The 23,437-nt window shown below is 33.5% G+C and overlaps 1 protein-coding gene across 5 annotated transcripts in view; it reads left to right on the forward strand.

Moving 5' to 3' along the window:
- The window catches only part of LOC106066323 (DNA-directed RNA polymerase III subunit RPC2-like), a 35,681-nt gene continuing 12,244 nt past the window's right edge, over positions 1-23,437 (forward strand). Inside the window, exons 1-12 of one of the 5 annotated variants that reach the window (XM_056032807.1) lie at positions 1-138; positions 9,419-9,536; positions 10,272-10,361; positions 10,674-10,738; positions 10,940-11,015; positions 11,238-11,338; positions 13,365-13,574; positions 14,198-14,279; positions 18,942-19,091; positions 19,253-19,363; positions 20,012-20,197; positions 22,944-23,057. In XM_056032807.1, coding sequence (XP_055888782.1) covers positions 9,468-9,536; positions 10,272-10,361; positions 10,674-10,738; positions 10,940-11,015; positions 11,238-11,338; positions 13,365-13,574; positions 14,198-14,279; positions 18,942-19,091; positions 19,253-19,363; positions 20,012-20,197; positions 22,944-23,057 — 1,254 coding nt within the window. In that variant the 5' untranslated portion in view covers positions 1-138; positions 9,419-9,467. The other 4 variants (XM_013225312.2, XM_013225311.2, XM_056032809.1 and 1 more) reach the window with 4 other exon arrangements.

Here is a 23,437-nt window from a genome sequence, read left to right on the forward strand (position 1 = left end):
GTTTCTTTTTAGTGCGTTTTGTTGTCTAGAATATTGTGTGTGTGTGTGTGTGTGTTTACGTCATCCTTAGTTCCCGCAAGAGAGAGAGAGCTTCTTTTGTGAGCTGGGTAGCGGGTTTTGTGTTTCCCCCTTGTAAGGGTACGTAAGTACATAGTTTTATTAAGTAGGCTGATCTTTCGGTACGGGTGTCGCTATTGAAAAGTTCTTTCTTGTAGATTGTAGCGGCATCGCTAGATCTAGGTTTTCTTGTCGTTTCAGGGTGTTAGGCTTTTGGCTATGGGAAAGTGTGTCGCCTTTCCGCTATTGTTGTTGAGGTGTAGGGAGTTGAGGTTACGTTGGGCGCCGAGATGGAGTGTGAGCGTGAAGGTGTGTTATGGAAACTTATTGGCGTGATATTAGACTAATTATTAATTCAATGATGACTTCAATGATAGTGATGTATATGTAAATATGTTGATAACTAATTATTATTAAATATTGTTCATGTTGACAACTGTTGTCATTCACTAACTGTTCAGTTGAATAACTGTTATTCGATGTTCGTATTTTTCATGCCATTACCTTTAGGTTCTTGTGTTACTCTGTTCAGGCTGGGGATACGGGACCATCATATCATACCCTAATTAAGCGACTAAACCCACCTGACAAGAAGCAGTGCACAGAATCTTCTTCATGCAGTGAGAAATTAAGAATTTTTTGCTTATCTGGAATTCTGGTCAAAGCTCCTGCGCCAAATTAATATAATTCAGAAGAAAATACAAAAGTCTGGACTGGACATACGGGAAGCTGCTGAAGAAATTAAAACCCTTTCATGCTTTCTGCAAAATGATGAGAAATTGACAAAAATCAATCCATCAAAAAAAATGTAGTGAATGCTATGGATTCACTGTAATCAAAACAACCAGAAGAAAGAAAAGACTTGATGGGGAGTTGAGTAAAATTCTGACGTAGGACTATCAATAGAACTGCAATGCAAACGTGTTGCGACAGAAGTGCTGGACAGACTTCATATGGGGATGAAGGACAGATTCCAAAAGCTGGAAAGAAAATGTACACCTATAGGTTTTTTCTTGAACCAAGACACCTGTTGGAAGATGACTAACTGTGTTATTTTTTCCTGTTTGAATGATGAAATAACGGCAAATCGCTTGTTCAATGATGTCATTGATACACGAGCTCTTTTCATCAACAAACCAGTAATAGGCCTACAATCACAAATAGACATATTGAGGAAGCAGGCTTCATATGATAATGATGTGTGCTCAAACCTTGCAACCTTCTTCGAATACTGCTAACTCATGCCACTTCCATTGCGTCATGTGAGAGATCATTCTCAAAGCTAAAGTTCATCAAAAACTATCTCAGGAGCACAGTGACACAAGAAAGGCTTAGCAGCATGGCTTTAATGTCAGTGGAGTCACAAATACTAGACAGTATCGATGTAGATGATGTTATAGATGCCTTTGCTGCACTGAAGGCGCGACGTGAAGCGATATGAATTGAGATTTGTTATTATTATTTAGCCAATAAACAATGGTATTATTCATTAAAAGAGTCTTAATGATTATTTTTGGTTAATTTTAATGACATACTGTACCAATTATTTTGAGCTTATATGTTATGATTTCTAATATTTAAATGCAAGGGGCCCCCATAGAGGTCAATCCCCCGGGCCCCCAAATCCCTAGCTACGCCCCCTGCCTATATATATATATATATATATATATATATATATATATATATATATATATATATATATATATATATATATATATATATATATATATATATATACATATATATATGAGAATTAAAAAAAAAGAGCAGTGTTTCTCAACCTCCTGCGAAAAAAAAAACAAACAGTAACGTTGAGGCTTTTCTCTTGCAAACTCGGGGGCCTGGGGGAGCGTAGTAATTTCCCACAGTGGGATTCGGTGCGAAGCCCCGCCGACAAAAGTGTTGTTTTTTTGTTGTTGTTGTTTTTTTTTTTGCATTTTTCACTGCAGAAACTCATTCTCCTGACATCTACAGCTCATTATTCACCAGTGGGGTTTGGGGGCGAAGCCCCGACGTCAAAAGCGTTTTCTTGCATTCTTCACTGCAATAACGTATTCTCCCGAAGTACAGCTCATATTCATCCCATTAAAAAAGGACCTTTTGGAAAATGTTTTACTTGAAAAATATTGCAATATGAATACATAGGCCCTTAATACATTGCAAATAAAACCGATTTATTCCTTGAAAAGATAAGATACCCCACATATTTAGATTAAGGCTTTGAGGATCGCCGCCGAAAAATAAAATTATTCGATTAATAATATTTTTAAAAATGCTTATTTGTAAGTGATATGGCCTACATTTTGTTCAAAAGGCATGTTTGTAGCTTTGTTTTGTTACAGAACTAAAATTCAAAGCTCTAAACAAAAAATTTCGGAAGTGGGACGAGAAATTAAGTGGACCAATTAGATTTTACTCTAAATTTTTTTTGGATTTTTAGGATTCAAGAATAAATTGTGAGATATAGTCCCAAATTTATTTAACTAGAAAAATATCAGATTGAGTAAAGGTTGGAAAAAGGCGACAAGGTAAGTAATATTTGGGTTTATTGAATTATTGCTAATCTCAATCGTTACTTTTATACTGAAAAATTTCGTATGAATTCTAACTTTTCCAAAGCAAAGTCTTTCTTAAAATAATTTTGATAAATTCATGTGAAATTACATAAACTCTGCCGCCATATTTGACTATTCTGTTTTAAAACGTCATGTTTTCGTCTGGAAAGGGGAATGGGCGGTAGAGTGAAAACTATTAATCCTTGCTGCTTTTTTAAATTTCTGCTAATGATTGCATTTGGCATTAAAGAGTAGGAGTGGGGCGACTCGATATAAGAATGTAATTTATAGCATATATAAATTATATTAGTGACAGTTTTTTTTTTATTTTGTAATTTCTTAACTATAATACATAAAGAAAAAGTATTGGTTTGTCCGATGGGGGAAGGCGATTGCATATTATGTATCGCCCCTAAGCTCGATTCCCACCTGGTACAGCCATTTTTCATTTTATATTCACTAATCATAAAATTTGAGATTATAGTGTAGTGCAACATAATATAGAAATAGGTTCATACATCAATACGTAGCTTATATTATATAGATATTCAACTAATTGTGTTCACAACTTATGATTTATCCATAAAAATAGGACCGCCCCCCTCACTCAGAGGGCTTGAGTGGGGAGGGCAGTACATGCAATCGCCCCACCCCCTTTACCCCACCGAATCGGCCAAGATATTAGAAGGGGAGTGACATAATATAAAATTTATATTTTAATTACACTCAAAGGGTTTAGGTGGGAAGGGCAGTAGAGGTATTCGCCCCCCCCCCCCCCACCACCTAATCGGCCAACAGGGGAACGACATAATATAAAGATCGGTTAAAATATCAATAACAAGTTTTAATCATATAGATACTTTATTGATTCTATTAGGAAGCTGGGATTTCTACAAATAAATTGGACCGCCCCCCCACTCTAAATATTATAGGGGGAGGGCGGGATTGATGTCACCAAATCAGCCAACATACTACAGGGGGGAGCGAAATAATCTAAAAATAGGTTGAAATATAAATAATTAGTATATATTATTAACTTAAGAAATAATTTTGTATACAAATTGTGTGAATTCTATAATAAAATCGTCCGCCCCCCCCCCCCAATAGGTCATAATTTGCATGTTCTTTGGAGCTGAATCAGCTGCGCTAAATGGTGAGCTGATGGTGCTGAAAACTGGTTCTTATGGCGTCTTAAAATTTGCTTTTATAAATTCCATAATTAAGGAATCTAAAATAAGTATTGTATTTTTAACCATGTCACTAGAAATATATTTTCACCTTTCAGCAAAGGAAAATGACAAAACTGACAAAACCTGTTTTCATTTGCTTGCCTGGAGAAATTGGAAAGCCTTGTTTTGAAAAGATTTAAAATGCACTTACATTGCATATACAAACAACTCATTGCAATAGCTGCCATGAAAAACATGAAATCTGTCTTCCACTCTTCATTTGAAACATTAGTAACAAAGTCACAGTCAAGATCCTTCACGGAACGTAAAAATGTCTTCCTTGAGATTTTATATTCTTCTCATTAGCTTGCCCATATGCTAAAGCCAGCGGATACATCAGAATATTTTGTTTCTAAATCTTCAAGTCGTTTACTTGAACCTTTTTATAAAGAGACAGTTTCAATAATTTATATAAATATTTGGAAATTATTTTTAATATATTGGCATTTTTAAATGTATATACCGTGGGCACACCTTATTTCTGTATGTGGTCCGCGGGTCGTAAGTTGCCCACCCCTGCTCTATTGAATAGATTACACATAACAAAATTATGTTTGTTTGTTTTTTTCGGATGGGTCAATTTAAACAAATAAAATAAAACTGAACATTGCAAGACCATGGAACTGATAAAGATTTTGATCTCGATGGTCCCCCCCCCCCTTTTTTTTTTTAAATTTCGTTTTCTAAATTATTATTATTTCCAGTTTTGACTTTCAATGTCTGTGTTTTTTGTTTTTCTATCCATTTCAATGAGCAATGTAAAATTTGGTATCGTATTGTCTAGTGTAGATCTATGGTCTAGATCATATCTATGTCAAACATGCTGTAGTCACTGTAGTCTGTAGTGTAGGTCTCTCAAAGTCTCTGAACTCACTGGAGTATAGATAAAAGAGTCTTTATACATTTATAGATCTTTACTTTAGACATTCTATATCTAGATCTACTAGATTCTAGAAATCTAGATCTACTACTACTACTACTAGAGTATTAGTATAGGCGACTCTAGCCTAGGACTAGATAGTTACTGAGTATATTATTATTATAATATATATTATTAAAGACTAATAATTATAATGATAATGTATTGATAATTGACTAATTATACTTTATTTACTACTAACTAATAGTAATGGTCAGATCTAGATATAGTCTAGTAATTAGTAATTAATAGTTACTAGAGTTACTAGACCTAATAGTAGTATAGTATTATTAATTATAATTAGTAGTCTATTGAGTATTTCTAGATTCTAGATGATAACTAGGGATATAGATCTAGATTCTAGATCTAGAAAATAGATCATGATTATTATTTTATATTATAAATAATATTACTAATTTTATTAACTAAAATATTTTAGAATAGTAGGAACTAGAGTCTAGTTACTAGAATATTCTACTTACTTTTATTTTTATTTATTTAAACGTTTACTTTTACTACTTTTAGTTTTAGTCATTAGTAGATCTACTAAGACATTCTAATTCTGATTCTATCTTATAATTTATGATTATTCTATTGTCTAGTCAGTCTAGAGCAGTGTTTCTCAAACTGTGTGCCGCAGCACATTAGTGTGCCGCCGAAGATTTGCAGGTGTGCCGCAGGAGTTTTTAGAACGCCACACGTGCAGCGTTACACAGGTCTGCCTAATATTAAATTTTTATTTTACGTTGCGATGACATCTCCACTTGCAATGACCAGTAATAGTAGTGGATCTTTCCATTATGACGGAAAGGGGTGTTAGCTATTCAGGTTATGGAATTGTCCACTATACATATATTATTATAATTAATAAAATGTTGGCCGCCTTAGCAGACACACAGCAGTTCTCGAATTGGTAACGATAATAATAAGCGATGTGTTTCATGTAAATTGGTTAGGTGTATGCTAATAATAACAATTTATCAATAAGCCTTATTCATTGTTATCCATGGAGAAAGAATGAAACTGCGAAAGCGTTAAATGAAAAGCAAGGAACCAAACAAAGGTATAAAGAAGATTACACCAGATATGGTTTCATATCTTCTGAACCATTGCCATTCTGTCTGATCTGCAATGCAACTCTGTCGAATGAGGCGCTTGTTTCAAGCAAATTGAAGAGACACTTGGAAACTAAATACCCAGCTGTAAAAGCGCAACCGAAGAAATACTTTTGAAAACATCAGGGCTCAACAAAATAAACAAGCTAAGACTTACGAACTACCTAAAGCTGCCAGAAAAGGTATTGATTGCAAGTTATAAGGTTGCTCAGTTATTAGCCAAACACAAGAAAGCACACACAGAGGCTGAATCAGTCATTGCACCAGCTTTAGCAATAGTTGTTGAAACTATCCTTGGACCCGATGCCGCCGAAAAAGTTAAAAAAGTTCCTTTGTCAAATGATACTATCTCGCGCAGAATTGAAGACTTATCGTCAGATTTACAAGATCAAATCTGCGAACACTTCGACGGGACTGACGATGACGTCTCTCTGCTGTGGACTCTTCAAGTTGATGAATCCACAGACATTAGTGGCAAAGCCCAGCTGCTAGCCTATATTCGATTCATAAAGGATGAAAAATGTGTCAACGAATTCTTATTTTGAAAAGACTTACCAACTACGACCAAAGGTGAAGATATTTTCAAAGTGGTGAACGAAAATGTTTTGCTATTCAAACTACAGTGGGAAAACTGTCAGCGTTTGCACCGATGGCTGTCCTTCCATGCAGGGAAATAGAAAGGGATTCTTCACTCTTGTGCGTCAAGAAAATCCAAATGTATTAGTTGTTCACTGCATGATCCACAGAGAAGCTCTTGCCTTCAAATCTTTACCGAAAGATTTGATGTCTGCTCTGGATCAAGTGATTCAAGTTGTAAACTTCATCAAATCTTGACCGCTTGCATCCCGACTTTTCTCTCTGCTCTGTGAAGCAATGGATTCAGACTAGAAATGTCTCCTGTATCACACCAACGTTCGTTGGCTCTCCAGGGGAAAACTGTAAAAGCGCGCCGTCCAACTCAAGGCTGAGCTGATTTCATTCTTGGAGGCTGAAAAAAAAAGACTTTGGATTTTCTATTCATGACGAGATCTGGTGGTTAATGTGACGTTTCTCTCTGATTTATTTGACAAATTAAATTCAAGGACCATCGGAAACCATCATCACTGCATCCTCAAACTGAATCATTTGGTGAAAAATTGTCTTTGTGGCAAAGTAAGATCTCGAAAGGAGTCTTCGAATGCGTTCCTACTTACAATGAATGTGCTTCAACTAAAGAAATCACCCCCGAAATTCTGGACACTTTGACACACTTGCAGTCAGCATTGTGGCATTAATTTTCAACAATTGGAAGTAATGAATATGGATGGGTCAGTTATCCTTTTGGAAACAATGAAGCTACAAATTTGACAACTGAAGAAGCAGAGAAGCTCATTGATTTAAAGAAACGATGCCGTTCTTAAGTCAAGTTTTGCAGAGAAATGCCTGGATGTGTTTTAGATTTCAATCAACAAGTTAAATCCTGCAATCAGTTTAAAAGCAATCAAAATAATTCTTCCATTTGCATCTTCATGGTTTTGTGAGTTTGGATTTTGAGCACTGACTGAAATCAAGTCTAAGAAAAGAGAGAGACTTCTTACAATAGACGATGAAATGTGAGTTTGTTTGTTGACTCTGGAGCCTCGATTAGATCACATTTGCTCTCAAAAACAGGCACACCCTTAACATTAAATATATTACTTAAAAACAGGAAATTTTTTTTTTTCTTTTTATTATAAAACAACTGTTGCTCTTCGTGGTGTGCCGCAAAACTTTTGTAGTTTTTTTTACTGTGCCGCCAGACAAAAAAGTTTGAGAAACAATGGTCTAGAGTCTAGTCTAGTGGCAGTCTAGTCCAGTGCCGCCAGTGGTTCCCAAACTTTTTTTTATCTTGTAGACCCCTTGCCATGTTTTCTTGTTTAAGGTAGACCCCCTCAGGCCCTGCTTAAGGCTTTTAACTTATTTTTCTTTTACTTATATTGCATTTTTGCAAATTCACCAACTCCATTTTTTAAAACTTATTTCTAATTGAAGTGAGTTAAGTGAGTAGAAGAATAAAAATTAACTTAAAGCTACATTTTAAGATCAATCTTTTTTATTGACAATATTGATAAAGTTCTAATTTAAACCAATTAAAAAAACTTAGTAATATATATTACTGGAATCACCAAACACACTGGAAATGTGTGTGTTTTTTGCAGGTTCATCAATCGTGGCTATGGATATTATGTTTCATAGGGAAATTTGTTGTTCTATAAAGTAGTCCTTCAAACATTAAATATTAATTAATTTATAAATTTGAATAAGTATCATTCTAAAAGTTTTCTCAAAAAGCAGTTTCTCGTGTATTTCTTGATCTTTTACGTCTGGCTCAAATATTGAGTCCGCAGAACTGTTTTCATTATCAGGACTAGGGGCGAAGGGAGTAGCTGGCGCCTAAATGACTAAGCTTTGGGCAGGATTGCCTCATTACCCTTTGCTTGCAACCCACTTAGCAGAAGGAAAATTGAATTCAAACCTCTGCTGCCTTACAGCTATACCCAAACACGGAGACCCTTAGACAGTTTGCAGCACACAGTGCTACACCCTGTCAGAATCTGTGACCCCCGGTTATCCCAGTTTACTGTATATGTCGTTTGCAAAGAAATACAAAAGCATAAGAAGCTTTTAATGTTAAAACTCCTACCACTGATGTGCCCCTGAACTGCATTGCTGCTTTAAGACATTTGTTTAATAATATCAGATATGTACGTTTATGTAAAATAATTGGCTTTTAAAACTACTTCAACAGCTGGTAAAATCAATGTTTAGTCTATGGTGTTATCCATAGTGTTTTCCATGTTTGGCTATAAGTAAAGAGATCTTGTAAGATGCTCACTAACCACCATCTTCTCTGCATGATGTTGAAGAGAGATTTTGTGGGCCTATTCTGAACTTTATCTTTGAGAGTTCAAAAGTTGTTCACATCTTTATCTTTTTATCAGGGTGACATCATCTCAAATGATCCTCCAGCATAATTAGTTTCACATCATCATAAAAAATCACTTAGGCAACAGCTTGTTTGACAAGGAAGGAATGAATCCCAATTTTAAATAAATTTTAAGTCATCTTTTTGTTAAAAATTAGTTAAATGTGGACAAAATTAAGCTAATTAAATCAGTATTGAAATTAAATACAACAATTTTTCATTTCATTAGCAGGATAAACATTTAAAGGATTAATTAAGGTAGAAATCATGTATTCGTGTATGAAATAATTATTGCTTAAATCAAATCCATTATCTTTGACCCCTGTGGACATCTCTTAGACCCCCAATTTATTTTTACATTTTTGTAGACCCTTTGGAAGTCTCCCTAGTGTGCCTAGACCCCTGGGGGGTCTATATAGACCACTTTGGGAATCACTGGTCTAGTCTGTTGTCTTTTATCTACTACTACTAGATGATGATCTACTACTAGATCTAGTTTCTAGATTTTACTAGATTACTATAAAAATCTAGTCAATCTAGATTCTAATTATTATGATTCTAGATTATATTATTAATATTATATTATTATATTTATATAGGTATCTATTTTAATAATTAATAAAGGCATCTAATAGGCATAGCAGAAAAATGGAATCTATTGAAAGTATAATGAGATATGATAAAGAAAAACTTTCATCACCAATAAAAACTGTTGAGGTAAAAAAAATCATCATTCATTTTGATCTAGTCTTAGAATCTAGACGGTAGATCTAGATGTATAATCTATTTAATTATTTATATTATAGATCTAGATCTAATTTAAAATTTAAATGATCCAGAATCTAGTCTAAATAATGATAAAAGCAAAGAGGCATAATTTAGCCATAATTCTGCATGTGTGTAGAAGACTCAAAAACAAACAATAGATTATACAAGATCTACTGCTGCAGGGGTGAACAACTGTATAGAAGATAATGCAATAATAAACATGCATATATGTGACTTTGTGACCCTGCGTCTTTTTTTGTTTGTTTTGTAGCTGATGGGGGCCTCGTGGCCCAAACATCCTGTTTTACTTGGTCTTACAGGGTCACATATATATATATATATGCTTGTTTATTGTATTGTCGATATGTGTGAATGAAGAAAACAATATTAAGAACAAAATTAGAACTTTTTAAATACAATTCTTATACTGTGTTTGCTTATTTATTTAATTATTAGGATGTTTGATTACATACAGAGGGGGAAAAATGTATGATAATCTCTGCACTTGACCAAGTGGACCTTACTCTTTTTGACATCAGATCTAAATTTTGACTATGCATAGTGATACATTACATTATAATCTATTTTTATAGACAAATATTAGGTTTACTTTTAGTTTCTTATTTTCCTAGGTCTAACCATTACAGAGCTTTAAAAATTCATGATTGTAATAATTATTTTCAGGATAAATGGAGACTCTTACCAGCCTTTCTGAAAACAAAAGGACTAGTGAAACAGCACATTGACTCTTTCAATTATTTTATTAATGTGGAGGTGAAAAATTATGCTAGAATACATTTTAAAACATTGTGTATTATGGCATTTATGTCTAACTTTTTAAAAATTCCTAAATTAGTTCCTTGCACCATGTTTTTAGTTTCCACTTTCTACTTTGAACTATTATTCACACTTAATGATCATCTTAATCTCTTCACTCATCTGAAAGTACGGCACACACTAACAATACTGGTCAGTCTTGAGTCACACTTACTATCTCTAAATGTGATGGTTTTGATCACAAATTAACATTAGTATGCCTAATCAAATGTTTTTGAATGGCTTTTTTTTTTCCCTCCCCCTTCCCAGATCAAGAAAATTATGAAAGCAAATGACAAAATATTAAGTGATGCTGACCCTAATTTTTATCTTAAGTAAGTATTTGTATTTGAATCATACCAAAGAATTCATATCATTTAAAAAAAAAAGATACATTACAGTACATTTTGTAATCTTTCTATGATAGTTTTACATGTTTTTCATTACACCATTTTTTATGTAATCACTATACTCGTACCTTATTAAGTATCCAGCATTAAATCATCTGAGTTTTTATGCTTGTATACTTTTATCAGGTATTTAAACATTTATGTGGGTATGCCTAATGTTCAAGAAAGTCTTGGAATAGCTCAGTCAATATCTCCACATGAGGTCAGTGGTTTTCATACATACTTATGTACATCTAACTGTTAAACTTTAAGGAGGCATTTGAAAACAACACCGAAATAACCAAATTTTGTCTGCTTTTTTACCAACACTTGGATTGTTTCCCTTGTCCATGTAATAGTACTTAGTTTTTTGTTTTACTTAATACAGGATTTAATAACTGGTTAAAATTCAGTATTTAAAAAAAATTATACTATTATTTTTCAGTGTCGACTACGAGACATTACATACTCTGCCCCTATAACTGTGGACATTGAATTTGTCAGAGGAAAACAACCTTACATAAAAAAAAATGTAGAAATAGGCAGGTAAGTATATTAATATATATACAATCCAATGCCTTGAATCATGTATCTCCCTTTCAGGCTATCTTGCTCAGTACCCTCAGAGGTATCCCATCTTGCAGAGAAAATCAGTGGTACCGTTGCAAGGGTGAGCGATTGGATGGTTGAGAATAAACTCAAGATGAACGAAGACAAGACAGAAATAATTAAGATTGGCACTCGGAACAACATCTCAAAAGTTGAAAACACAGATTCTCTTTTTATTACGAACTTCCAGGTTCCTTACTTCCATGTAGTGTGGAATTATGGAGTTTTCAATTCAACACTATCTTTTGACCCCCACATAAGTCAGCTCTGCAAGGGTCTTTATCTGCAGATCCGACCATATTTAACAACGGAGTCAACAAAAATGCTAGCTGTGGCATTCATACTCTCCTGTACTGCAACGCCGTGCTAGCAGGTATACCTGATGACAAAATAGCCAAGCTGCAACGTATTCAGAACAATGCCGCACGAATAGTCTTTGGAAAAACAAGATGAGATTCTGCTACCATGCTCTTGTGCACACTCCATTGGCTTCCCTCAAAAGTGAAAATTGATTACAAGGTCGTCACGCTTGGTCATCAGTGTATATATAACAATGAGATACCCTTGTACCTTAGCAAACTGAATACTCCATATGTCCCCCAGAGAGCCCTGCGCTCAATGGACTCAACACTTTTTGTGATGCCACGTTTCTCCCTCAAAAGCTATGGTCTGTGAGCTTTTTCAGACCAAAGGTTTGGAACTCACTCCCCATTGATCTCAGACAGACAACATGCTACACCACTTTTAAGAAGAACATTAAGACCTATCGTTTAAAACTTTTTTAGATTAATTGTCATTTTAGCTGTGGTGTTTGTGTTTGTAATGTTATTACAGTGCCTTGAGCCTACATTTTGTTTGTTAACAGCACTTTATAAATAAAATTATTATTATTATCTAAATTATGATTTTTTTGCAGATCTTCCTTACCATGTTCTTGTAATAACTAAACATTTTTCCCAATAACATGCTAGGTCACCACTAACTCAACTTTCCCAGATCATTTTTTCCTTGTTTTGTTCCAACTTTTAAAGGCTAAATAGAAATGTTTAATCATTTATTCCTTTTCCTGTTCTATTTAAGATATAAGCTTGCAAATTTAAAATAAACAATAGCCATTAATAAAAGCAGATAAATATTTTAATTTAAATGAAATTCTGAATAGCAATATTTTGAAGTGGGAACACATGTTCATGGGTGTGTATGTGTGGACTAATTGTGAACTCAAATGTCTCTTGCATTGGGGAATGTAATATAGAGTTGACAAGTCAAACTGTTGTCAGAGCATGAGTGTTAATGGATGGCATCTGTTGTGTTTGTGTATATGAGATGACTAAAGCTGCAAACGGGTTGCAACTTATATGTGTATTTAAGCTACAGATAAGGGCTGGATCCTGATCTGCAGATCTAAAATTGACAAACCAAAGAAATAGTGTAAAGCTGAACTGATGCCTTTAAAAAAATGCTTGTGTAAGGAGAGACAAAGTTGTGTAAAATGACTGCTTCTTTATATGAACAAAACACAGGCCAGAAGTGTGGTTGGAAGGAGTATTATAATATGGGTCCTTCCATTGTAGGATAAAAAAAAGTTTCTGGTAAAAATAAACAACCTGTAGAAAATTTTTCTATACATGAGTATCAGCTAACTAGTTTACATATAATTGCTACTCTATCATAATCTTTTCTAGGGTTCTAAAAATAAATCTCCCCACAAGTTTAAATTTAAAATCTGAATATGGCTGTTGGTGCAGATCTCAAGATTTGAGAACAATCTAACTTGAATTGATGACCCATAATACCTCTTAAAACTGTTGCCCTTAGAAAAGGTGGAACTTGAGGACTTTACTTGGTCTAATCCATAGACTATTAGGTTTTAACAAATAATAACTTACTAAAAACCTCTCTGTTTAAAAAAAATGTATTCTTTTGGCTTAAGCTAGTAAAGTAAGTGAATTGTGTATTCCAGGATGCCTATTATGTTGAGAAGTTCTAATTGTGTTCTAACTGGAAAAACTGCTGCAGAAATGGCCCAGCTTAATGAATGCCCAATGGATCCTGGTGGCTACTTTATTGTAAGAGGAACAGAAAAAGTTATTTTAATCCAGGAACAGTTGTCTAAAAACAGAATGATTGTTGACAAAGATAGCAAAGGCAATATTGAATGTTCAGTGACTAGGTAAGAACAGTTTTATGTATTTTTTTAAAAACTATTACAATGCATACATTTTAAGTATTTTCTTTATAGTCATTATAAAGTTATTAATTAATTGATTATTTCATTTTTGTCAAATCTCCAAATTTTTTTTTTTTAATGTAGTGTGATGGGAAAAGAATTACTAGCTCATTGACCACACTGTGAAAATTCTAGTTTGAGCATTATAGGCATTAGGCATTATTCATTCAAGAGTTTAATAAATTAATGTTCAGGAACATTTTGCTCATTGTCTTCTAAGCATAGATCAAAATGCCTATTATTGGAATTTTATAAGTTCTAGTAGATCTTTACATTTGCTAAGTCAGGATTCTTTCTCAGTGTGAGGGTGGTGGTAACAATTTTTTTTTGTAATCTAACATTCCTTATTAATAAAGAGAAATATAATCACTCTATAACTTGTATAAAGTTGTATTGTCTTTTTTTTTTTAAGTATTTTTTAAAAATGTTTTTCTTGTTTATGGCTATTAATACCAAGCATTCACCTTAGTGATTGATTAGATTGTATTGTAAGACTTTCTGTTAGTTTTAGTGTATCTTTTAGTTTAATTATTATCATTCTATCAAATATCTTTGTTTTTGTATAGCTCTACCCATGAAAGAAAAAGTAAAACTTATGTGACCACAAAGAAAGGAAATTTCTATTTAAAACATAACATATTCTCAGAGGTAAGAACTTATCACATCTGTATCTTAGAAACAAAAAGCACAATTAAAAATAGAAATTTTGATTTCACCATGACCTTCATCATGCTCAAACTATGTGCAACTGCTAATTATTTGTCTTAATTATGTATATCCACTTATGTATCCATCTTTGTATGTTTATTAAACAATTCCATTTCTGTAAGAAACTACCATGCACAGACCTTTTAGGAGAGCTCATATACATTTTTCTTGTTGTTTTCCTGGCATTTAGTGTAGGCTGAGGAGTTTCCTCAGGCATTTTATACTATCCTCAAATTTTAAGAAAGTTTTTTCATGTATATTATTTCTGTCTTGAAGCAAAAGGAGTCCAGCTGTAACTGGAATATCATAGGACATGGTGCAAATGGTCCACAGAGCTCTCCAAAAGGAAAAAAAAGTTTAAAAAGTGGACTGTTCTCTTGGCAGCACTGTGGAATCGTCACTTCCTGTATCCAGGCCCCTTCACGCTGTCACATACAACAGCTCCAAAAATCATCTTGATGGGTTTATATGCTATATTAGAGCTGTAGTTAGACATCGACCTCTCTCTGGTATAGTGCAATCCAGACCTCCGTCAAAAAGCATATGGGGAGGGGAAGTGTCCACTATTCGTCTTTAGCCAAATGCAAGGGGATTAGGCAGTGGGGTTATTTTACCTTAGGTCATTTTTAAGACCCCATACCCATACTGGAGAATATTGCCTCAAAGAGGATTTTGGTCATAAAGAACCTCTACCTGTGGAGTTTTTAGCATTTTCAAAAATAGTGCTGCACTGTGGCGACATGCAATTTGTGCTTTCAAATTGAATTGTATTATTGCTTTGATGGATGTACTTTGGATGTTCATTTGTTATTAGTTATTTAGATGACTTCTGTCTTTCAAGGTGGGCTCCACAATGAATATTTACATTGCATGTGTTGCTAGATCTAGATTTGTTCAACTTAAGTTTTTCTAACATAAATAAAAGAAGAAAATGGCGACCCAAGATGGCGGTCGGTCTAGTCCTAGATCTATCCATTATGGTAGAGACCAACTCCTCAAACTTCGTTCAAAGAGGAAGCCTTTTCCACCATGTTATGCACATATAAATTGTCTGAACCCTTCCTCTGTTAGTACAAAGAAAAGAGGGGAAAAGGAGGACTACGTCAAAGGCTGAGAAGAAGAGGTTTTCGCCCAGCACTTCCTACAATTATTCTAGCTAACGTACACTCAATTAGAAACTAAGTGGATGAGATATGTGCCCATGTATGTTATGACCACGTTTTTAGGGAAAGTTGTCTAATGGAGTTTACTGAGACATGGTTAGAGGAGGATGACAACAACGATCTGATTGCTATTGATGGTTTCTTTTGCGTGAGATCTGACAGAACGGCTGAGTCTAAGAATAAGAAATGTGGGGGGCTGTGTGTGTACATCAACATCAAATACTGTACCACTGTATCAACTACACGTTAAAAAGAAAATGTGCTGTCCTGATTTAGAACTACTGGCGCTCATTGAGACCTTTTTATTTGCCACGAGACTTTGGTGTTATTTACATAGTCTTGGTTTATGTTCCGCCTACAGCCAAGACGTAAGTCGCAGCTGCAATCATCGCTGACGTAGTGCATGAGTTTCAGACAAGGTCACCGGACGCACCAGTAGTTGTACTGGGTGATTTTAATAAATGCACCTTGAAGGTTGAACACCTACCTTCTGTCAACACATCTCATGCCCAACAAGAGAGAACAGAACTTTAGGACTTATGTTACTGTAACATCAAAGGAGCATTCACATCTCGTGAAAAGCCACCACTAGGATCATCGGGCTACAAAACAGTACAACTGCTGCCTAATTACCACATGAAACTTAAAGAGGGCAAAGTCATTCAAAAAACCGTACAAGAATGGACTCAAGTGTTGATGGTCTGTGCGTATAACTGTTGATGTTGTATGCGAGTTCGTTGAAGACTCAACAACAGATTGAACAATGAGGATAAACTGAATAAACCAATGCTGATAAACCTTAGCCAATTTTAATATATAAGAAAAGGGCACAGTCCTCTGTCACATCTGTGAAAACATGTGTATCAGTACTTAGAATATCAAGATATAGCCCAGCCCAACAATAAACCATGGGTCACTGCAAAAATAAAACGGGAAATTATCAAAAAGAAAAGAGCATATATGAGTGGCGATAGACAGGAAAGGAAAAGAGCTCAACGAAATCTCAACGTCGCTCTTTAGGAAGGGAGGAGAAACTACCACACCAAGCTCGAAGACTCGATTAAGAAAAGTGACATGGTACAGGCGTGGGGTATCATAAACAAAATGGCAGGAGCACAAGTCAAAAGTAAAAATAATCTTGCTACAAAAGACGACAAAACGTTATCGAACAAGTTAAATGATTTCTTTTGTCATTTCGACACTAACGATTTTAATTATCTAAGACTCAAAGTCCTCAAAGATGTCAAAGTTAACAACTGTTTAGAATTACTAATTACTTAAGAGCAAGTCTGCAACATTTTCAAAAATGTCAACCCAACGAAAGCTGGTGGGCCTGATGGAATAAAAGAGCAAATCTTAAAAGAATGTGCTGAACATCTAGCTGAATCTTTCCTAGAGATTTTTTCTACTTCATAACTAAACTACGAGATCTGTCTGGAAGTCGTCTATAATTGTACCTGTGCCATTGAGTCGTCTATAATTGTACCTGTGCCAAAGGTTTCCAAACCAAAGGAAATGAATGACTTTAGACCTGTTTCACTTACTTCCATTGTGTCTAAATGTTTAGAAAAACTGGTTAAAATGTTTCTTCTGAATGATCTTTGTAGTAAGTTGGACCCTTTACAATTTGCTTACCAAAAGGGTAAAGGTGTTGACGATGCCATCCTAAATATTTTAAATTGCGTCTACAAACATCTGGACTTACCTAATACTTATGTAAGATTGTTCTTTATTGATTTCTTATCAGCTTTTAATACCATACAACATAAGTTACTTAGTGAAAAAATGACAGAGTTGAAGATTAGTCCATATATAATACTATGGGCTAATGAATTTTTGACCCAGAGACCTCAGAAGGTTAGGGTAAACAATGTAATATCAAATGCGCTCATACTTAATACAGGGGCGCCCCAGGGGAGCTGTGACATCGCCATTGTGGTTCATTTTGTACACCAATGATTTTCAATCCGATAGTCCTTTTTGCTCCTTCACAAAATTCGCTGATGATGCGGCTCTTCTTGCCCTGCTCTCAGAGAGCATAAATGAGTATTTCAGAGAAACAGAACACATTGAAAAATACTGTAAAGATAATTTTGCATTATTAAATGTAAAAAAAAGACAAAGAAATGATAATTGATTTTCTTAAGGAAAAGAAAGAAAATGATATTGTTTCTGTAGCTGGTGAGAATTTTGAAATAGTGCAAACTTTTAAATACCTTGGTACTATCCTAGACAATAAACTAAATTTTACTGCAAATATTGAATATATCAGCAATAAGGGGCAGCAAAGATTACAACTACTGAGAAAACCGTCCTCATTTAATGTTAGCAAAAAGGCCTTGGCTATGTTTTATCACACTCACATCTGCAATATTTTAAGTTTCAATATCACTGCCTGGTATGGCAATCTGAGCATTAAAAATAAAAGTAAACTTCATAAAATCCTGCTGGTAAAGTCATTGGCAAAAAACAAACCCCATTTGGGCAGCTGTTTGAAACAAACATCCTTAAAAAAGCTAAAAAGATTCTAGAAATAAAAAAATCACCCTTTGGGTCAGGATTTTGTGATTTTACCATCACAAAAGAGACAGAAGACACCAAAAGCAAAGACAAACAAACACAAACACTCTTTTGTTACCCTGCAATCAAATCATAAAATAGAAACAATCTGATATAAACTTTTGTGAATGTACATTTTGTTTTTTTATAGTTATAATGTTTTGTCTGGTGTAATGCACAAATTGTAAGACAAATTTCCTTACGGACAATAAAGATTTATTATTATTATTTAACTGCCATACATTATTTTTGGTATTTGTTCAATAAATAATTTTCTTAGTACTTCTACTGACACTTTTGCTTTTCAGCATGTTGGGATTGATAAAATATACCTTGTTACCTGCATCGTCAGTGATTTTGGTTGTGACAAAAGTGTACATTTCTTTTTTACCAAAAATGGTTATTTTAATAACAATGTGAAAAGTGGAACTTTCTGTTAATCAAACCACTTTTGTTTGCAGGTTTTTTCATGCCTTTAATGTTCTCATAGCATCTTGAGCCTTCATGATTTAATTTCTTCATCTATGTTTTTTTTTTATTACCTATGCTTAAATGTACATAATATAGCTTTATAAATTTACATAATATATAGAGATTACATTCATTTTGACTAAAGTCTTTTTATCTCGTTTTTGCTTTTTGATCTGTTGCATTTTTTTAACCTGCTAAATATATTTTAACAAATAAGTAAACCATTGAGTAATTGAATATTTACATCTTTTACTACATATATTTTGTCCAAATGTTGATTAAATATTTATCTTAATTATTATCTGCAAGTACCTTAATCTGGTTTCTCAAGCCTTTCATAAGAATACTGAAAACTAGTGTCCTATTTGACTGAAAGAAATAAAAGCTGATTTTCAAACTATTTCTACAGGACATCCCGATCTGTATTGCTTTCAAAGCTTTAGATATTGCTAGTGACCAGGATATAATGCAACTTGTAGGAAATGAAGAGGAAACTTTTGATGCAATGTCACCTTGTCTTGCAGAATGTCACAGAGCCCAGGTGTTCACTCCCTTGCAGGTAGTAAATAACAATATTTGGTTCTTGTTAATTTTAACATACTTTCATTAACACACTGAAAAATTGAATGAATTGATCAATAACGTACATGCATTTTGTAGATTTCATTTCATTCTGTATTAGATGTAATGAAGAGAATTGTTCCCTGATCTACTTCACAGGCATTAGAGTATATTTATTCCAAGATTCGCCAAAGAATGTATGGTACAAAAAAGTCTAAGGCTGATGAAGCTAGAGATGTTCTAAAAAATGTGATACTAGCCCATGTTACAGTAGGTTTATTAGATTTGTTATTTTTAGTAGCCCCTTTATGACATTGACCTGCAATGATCAACAAATAACAGCTTTGAAAGGAATGTCTAGATGTTTGTTCTTAATATTATAATTTTAATATCACAAATGTTAGGTGAGAGTCAACTATTGATCATTATCTACTTTTCGATCTAAAACTTCTATAAAATGTAATGAAACCATCCCCTGGTTAATGAAAATATGTCACCCATTTCTATGTATTTTGGACTGCTAGAACATTACAAGAAATATGCTGACCACTTTCCTTGAATCCTTTCTGTATTGTGCCTATAAAATTTCTTTTTATATTGTTTTCCCATAGTTTATTATTGTCCTTTTTTTCCCTTACCAATACTTTGTAGGAATATTTGTGATTATTACAGATCTTGGGATTTAGTCATACAACCTGAATTTTTTTTTTTACAATGGTCAGGAAGTCCTCAAGGGGTCTTATTGAAATTTTGATACTCTTATATACTTTTTTTCATTTGTTTGTGATTCTACTTCCAAAAGCATTTCACATCCATCATGTGTACTTAATTTTCTAACAAATTTTTTTTAAAGATGTACGCAGTTTTATTAAATAATCTGTTTTATAAAGATTTTATTTTGTACTTCCTTTTTTTTAGGTTGTGGATTGGAACTTTAGACAAAAGGCTGTATATTTGGCTTTAATGGTTCGGAGAATAATTCTAACTCAAGCTGGCAAAATTAAGTTGGATGACAGTGATTATTATGGCAACAAAAGATTAGAATTAGCTGGCCAGTTGCTTGCTCTCCTTTTTGAAGATTTGTTTAAACTCTATAACCTTGATGTAAGTTGGCATACCCTGCTGTTTAGTTTTACTTCAAAAAGGCTTAGTTTTAATATTTTGTTATATTTTTGTTATGATTAGTTTCTCTTTAAAAAAACAAACACTTTTTACTATTTACCATATTTTTAACACATGTATTCATATAATTTTTGACTTTTTGTCCTACTAACTACTTCATTTACCCAAAAATAATATTTACTTTTTTTTAAGAGAAAAAATCTATTTAGTATGCATATAAGTTGGACATAACTTACAATTATTAAGTAGGTTTTCATAGTATCTAGTGAACTGCAGTGCTGTGCTGCAGCCATGGAACAGTTAACAAAAGGATTTTTTTTTTCTTTTTTGTTTTATGGAAATGTTTTTTTTTCTTTTTTTGAGGACTTGAATAAGAGATTGACCCTTTTACAAAAAAATTAGATCACTTAGATGTTCATTATAAGACATCAGTTAGGCCAGGTTCACATTTAACTTCACATTCACTTTCACCTATCCTTTGGTCTGCTGAACTGCTGGGGCACCACACAAGATCTGTCAACCTTCTTTCTCCATTTTTCTCTGTCATTTGTCTTTGATAGAATTTAATTCTGATGTTATTTCTGAAAAATTTATACCTGCTTGGACCACTTCGGGGGCCGATTTTAAGTTTGTGTTTCCACACAAACTGTCTTTGTAACCTTGTTATCTCTTGGTATGCCTTTGTTTTTGTCTCAAACTACATATGGGTTTTATCTGTACATAATTTGATGTTATGGATTTAGTGAGCTCAGGCAAACTACATGCTAGACTAAAAACAAAATAAAGATTAACATGTTAAATTTTACTTTTATACAGTAGGATTACTATCATTGTTTAAATCCCCCCCCCCTTCTATATTTATTTTGATATTAGCTTAATATTAACTCTATGAATCTATGTGTTTACTAGATTTTGTTAGTTAAATTTCTAACAATGTTTTTAATACAGTATATTTATCAAGACCTCTGTGTAAATGATTTGTTTGTATTATTCTTGTTTGATATTGGATCTGATAAGCTCAGGTACACATCCATTTCATCTTCTTCTATGTTATTATACTTTAACTATCAATTATTTTGATAGAAAAATGGATGAACAAAAATCTGCATGGATACAACATAACTTTTGTATTTGATAATGTAACCTTACATATTTGATTTTATTTTAAAGAAAATTGAATGAGCTACAAACATGTAATAAATAAATTAAATTATTAAAAAAAAATATTTCTTTTAATAAGTTTAAATTGATTAGGAAAAAGGAAATATTTTAAAAATTCATTAAAAATTGATATACTGAAAGATTTAACCTTATCATTCTACATTTAATTCATAATTATTAAAAAAAACACAAACCTAAACACTATTTTTCACTGCAAAGTTAATAAAAGATCAAAAATGCCCTAAAAATTATATTATTTACATTATTTTGTGTCCCATTATATAAGCTAAAAGTGTGGAACCACTAACATAATGTTTTTTTGTTTTTTTCAAAACACGTCTTGGTCCCGCATCCAATTTACAACCAAAACAAAAAAACAATCACTCTCACATGCAGAAAATAAAAAATAAAGAGAGAAATAAAAAGTTAAACATTATAAAGATAGTGAAACAAATATTGTATTCCAAGTTACTCGCTGAGAGTAACGCCCCACTCGCCAGTGCTAGCCAAGTTACTCCCTGAGACTAACAACTGAAAGAGTTATTGGGTCATTAGGGCACTAACTTTGTCACAACGTACATCCTTTGCATTACAAGTCAAGCCTGGAAAGAGTAGACCATTTTACTATTTAGTGACATCAACACTTCTCTTAGCGCTTTTTCTTTTTGTCAATAGTAGTGCTAAATGTTCAAATATTAATTTACATTGTATTTGTTAGTTGCAAGAATTTAACATATTATGCAACCATGACTTGATTCAATTTCTCAAAGCCACAAATGTAGTTTTTTTTTATAAAGAAGTCTCTGAATGCAATCAGAATACATCCCAATAAATATGAAATACACAAGCAGGTCTACATCATTAAGCTTCCACTGCTCATTCTGTACCTTTAGTGGGTCCTGTAACTATAAAGCAAAGCTTGCAGCCCAGACAAAGGTCACTTGCCTATTAAAAACTCAACTATTAAAAACATGTTTATCCCCAGCATATCTAGCTTAGAGAGACTAATCAATGGCTCAGTGGAAACTATCTCACAAATGAACTACTTGTTCAGTTTGATTCTATCCTTCCATAAATTCCTTGAAAAATTTTGCCAAAGCTGGTAGAGATGAACCTCAGGTATCCGTCACTTTTACCCACATACCATTTATTACTATGAGGCTGAAGCTACCTCACAAAATGAACTTGTTTTGATATGTGGTGGAACAAACACAATTTTTCAGACAAAAAAATGGACATAGCATGCTGCTGTAACATCATTACCAAACTTGACTAATCCAAACTCAAGACTATCACTGGAGACTTTGAAGTTTGAATAGCTCTCTTTAGGAGAAAGCATTAAATAAAATCAGACCTGAGGAAGTTTGAGACACATATCAGATACTGTAGCAGAGAATGACTACCTTCATATATGAGACTGAACTGTCTCAATCTGATTGGAAAATATTTCAAACAATGGAAGATCACTCTAAATGCTTATGTCTTTGATTCACTGTGTGTATGTTAATAAGACAAGACTCTAATTTCTAAATGCCAATGTTTTTGATTCACTTTTATTTTCTGACAGCTGAAGAAAGTTGCTGATAAAAACATTCCTAAAGTCAGGGTCACAGAATTTGATATCACAAAGTTCATGCGAACAGATCCTATCACTAATGGTTTGGCCAATGCAATAGCAACAGTGAGTGTGTTTACTTTGCATTAACATTTTAATAAGTGTCTTACAATTTGTGCATTACACAAAACAAAACATAAATAATTATAGAAAACAAAATATACATTCACACCAGATTCACTCAAAAGTTACATGTGAAATGTTTATATCAGATAGTTGAATTGTTTTTAATGAATTGATTGCCAGAAGAACAAAGGAGTTTTGTTTTTTTTAATAGCTTTTATATAGCACAACTTTCATGGTTATAGAATGCTCAGTGCTATGGTCCAATCTCATTTGTGGCCCTGTGGGGGAGGGGGTATCTGGGAGGTTTTCCATGCTGTCTTTAGGCAATCAGTAAAACACAATTCTGCTTGAGTTGGGTGTCGAACCTAGAGTCCCCTTAA

Source organism: Biomphalaria glabrata, chromosome 6, assembly GCF_947242115.1.
Source record: "Biomphalaria glabrata chromosome 6, xgBioGlab47.1, whole genome shotgun sequence".
Lineage (NCBI taxonomy): Eukaryota > Metazoa > Mollusca > Gastropoda > Planorbidae > Biomphalaria > Biomphalaria glabrata.